Source organism: Penaeus chinensis, chromosome 24 (assembly GCF_019202785.1).
Source record: "Penaeus chinensis breed Huanghai No. 1 chromosome 24, ASM1920278v2, whole genome shotgun sequence".
Lineage (NCBI taxonomy): Eukaryota > Metazoa > Arthropoda > Malacostraca > Decapoda > Penaeidae > Penaeus > Penaeus chinensis.
In genome coordinates this window covers 21210636-21213135 of record NC_061842.1, presented here as the reverse complement: position 1 = coordinate 21213135, position 2500 = coordinate 21210636, and the positions used below count along the sequence as shown (strand labels likewise).

Below are 2500 nucleotides of genomic sequence, written 5' to 3'. Positions count from 1 at the left end.
CTTTTCCGAGCTCAGTCATCTTGCCGAATTCCTTTGGAAGACGATGCGAGGAAATGAGACTGAGGAAGGTTTCTCGACGGTAGGAATTCAGGAGCGGCACAGGCCCATGATGAATTACTATATTCAGTATATTATGAATAATGAATATATTATGTGTAATTAATATATTATGAGTAATGATGAATATATCCTGAATAATAATGATATATTATGGGTAATGATGAATATATCCTGAATAATGATGAACATATTATGAATGACGATAATCAATATATGAATAATAATAATAATAATAATATTAGTAATAATAATGATAAAATTTCGAATAGTGAATAAGAATAACGATAATCAAGATACTAGTTTAGGAAAGCACTTGTCGCGAACACTGACCTCATTTACCTCATTCTGACCTGCGACTTGAAAATTTCCCTGGTCGGCGAAGGAAGTCAGGCTCATTAGCAGAAGAAACCACATCTTCACACTTGTTATCTTTTTATTCTAGTTATTTTTTTTTTTAGTTAGTTTGTTTTCTTTGTTCAGATCCTGTTGGGAGGTAAAAAAGGAAGGAAAGAGGTTACGTTTTATTTATTTATTTTTCGAAGATATTCAAGGTTAGGGAATGGGGAAGAGAGAGGAAGTAAGTTTTGTGGTGCATCTTGGTTTTGCCATAGAGAGTGAGAGAGAGGAGGAAGGGGGGGAATAAATATATTATATATGTACTTATATATATATTATATATGTATTTATATATATATTATATATGTATTTATATATATATTATATATGTATTTATATATATATTATATATATATTTATATATATATATATATATATATATATATAGAGAGAGAGAGAGGGAGGGAGAAAGATGAATAGATAGCGATAAAGAGAGAGAGAGGAATAGATAGCGATAGAGAGAGAGAGAGAGAGAGAGAGAGAGTAAAAGATAGATAGCGATGGAGAGAGAGAGAGAGGAATAGATAGCGATAAATAACGAGAGAGAGAGAGAGAGGGAGGGAGGGGATGGGTTAGATTGTTCTTACTTTTTACACAATTATTACATTTTGAGGAAAAATGGTGAAACTGAGAATCCAAATGTAACAAAGTACCAATACATGCAAACATATGTTAATTCAGCATTTTCACAACATAACACAAAAATTATCCTATCTGGAAAGTCATTAAGCCACTACAGTATTCGTTACAATTTTAACCGTACCTACTGATGATTTGCCGTTATTTAGTTCCGTAAATGAATATTATGGTAATATTGGACTTATTGATTTCGTAAACTTTATCTATTTATCTTTTTAACAATCGTCATTTCGTTTTGTTATTGACAATTCGAAAATGTTATGTATGAGAAGTAAAGGAAAAAGTAAATCATTCTTCCCTTAATTAATCATTAAATTTATATATATATATATATATATATATATATATATATATATATTATATATATATATTATATATATATATATATATATATATATATATATATATATATATATATATATGTATGTGTGTATGAGTGTGTACACACACACACACACACACACACACACACACACACACACACACACACACACACACACACACACACACACACACACACACACACACTTATAGAAAAGCCGTCAAAGGTAGGCGCTACACATGTAATATTACTGCGTGTGTTAGTGTGTGTGTGTGTGTGTGTGTGTGTGTGTGTGTGTGTGTGTGTGTGGGTGGGTGGGTGTCTGGGTGTGTGTGTGCGTGTGTGTGTGTGTGTGTGTGTGTGTGTGTGTGTGTGTGTGTGTGTGTGTGTGTGTGTGTGTGTTTTGAAATGGGCGATAACGAGCGCAAAGGAGCAAGGCGAGTAACTATGCGCCTGATTTTTTTTTGATTTTTTTGTATGAAAAATAATAATTATTCATAACCAAGCATTCGTACGGAATACTTGTAGAGTAAGAAGTAAACAAAAATGGTGAATTCTTTTATATTTAAATATGTGGAGACGATCCTCACTTCAACCCAGGAAATTGAGTGTGTGTGTGTGTGTGTGTGTGTGTGTGTGTGTGTGTGTGTGTGTGTGTGTGTGTGTGTGTGTGTGTGCGTAGGTGTATGTGTGTGTGTGCGTGTATGTGTGTTAGTGTGTGTGTGTGCGTGTATATGTATGTGCTACACATGTAATATCACTGTGTGTGTGAATGTGTGTGTGTATGTGTGTGTGTGTGTGTGTGTGTGTGTGTGTGTGTGTGTGAGTGTGAGTGTGTGTGTGTGTGTGTGTGTGTGTGTGTGTGTGTGTGTGTGTGTGTGTGTGTGTGTGTGTGTGTGTGTGTGTGTGTGTGTGTGTGTGCGCGCGCGTGCGTGTCAAAAGACAATAGTACAGGGAGAATACGAGAAGCACTTTTAATCTGTTTGTCAAGAAACACCGCTCGTTGTGTTAGGCTAACAACGTTTTTCTTAGCCTAGTCCACCTTTCACTTGCCCGTTAACTTATAATGTTATCTGTCAGGCG

General features: G+C 34.8%; 2 protein-coding genes across 4 annotated transcripts in view; both read right to left on the bottom strand.

Annotated features, from left to right (window-relative positions):
- The window catches only part of LOC125038086 (transmembrane protein 47-like), a 415038-nt gene that overhangs the window by 309285 nt on the left and 103253 nt on the right, over positions 1-2500 (bottom strand). The window lies entirely within an intron of this gene.
- Positions 1-2500, bottom strand: part of LOC125038083 (serine protease filzig-like) — a 24328-nt gene that overhangs the window by 13126 nt on the left and 8702 nt on the right. The window contains exons 2-3 of one of the 2 annotated variants that reach the window (XM_047631333.1): positions 391-543; positions 1-31 (exon numbers count right to left, since the gene is read on the bottom strand). The exon at positions 1-31 is cut by the window's left edge and continues 192 nt beyond it. In XM_047631333.1, the coding sequence (XP_047487289.1) occupies positions 1-31; positions 391-474 (115 nt within the window). In that variant the 5' untranslated portion in view covers positions 475-543. The remainder of the gene's footprint in view (positions 32-390; positions 544-2500) is intronic. The other variant, XM_047631334.1, reaches the window with a different exon arrangement.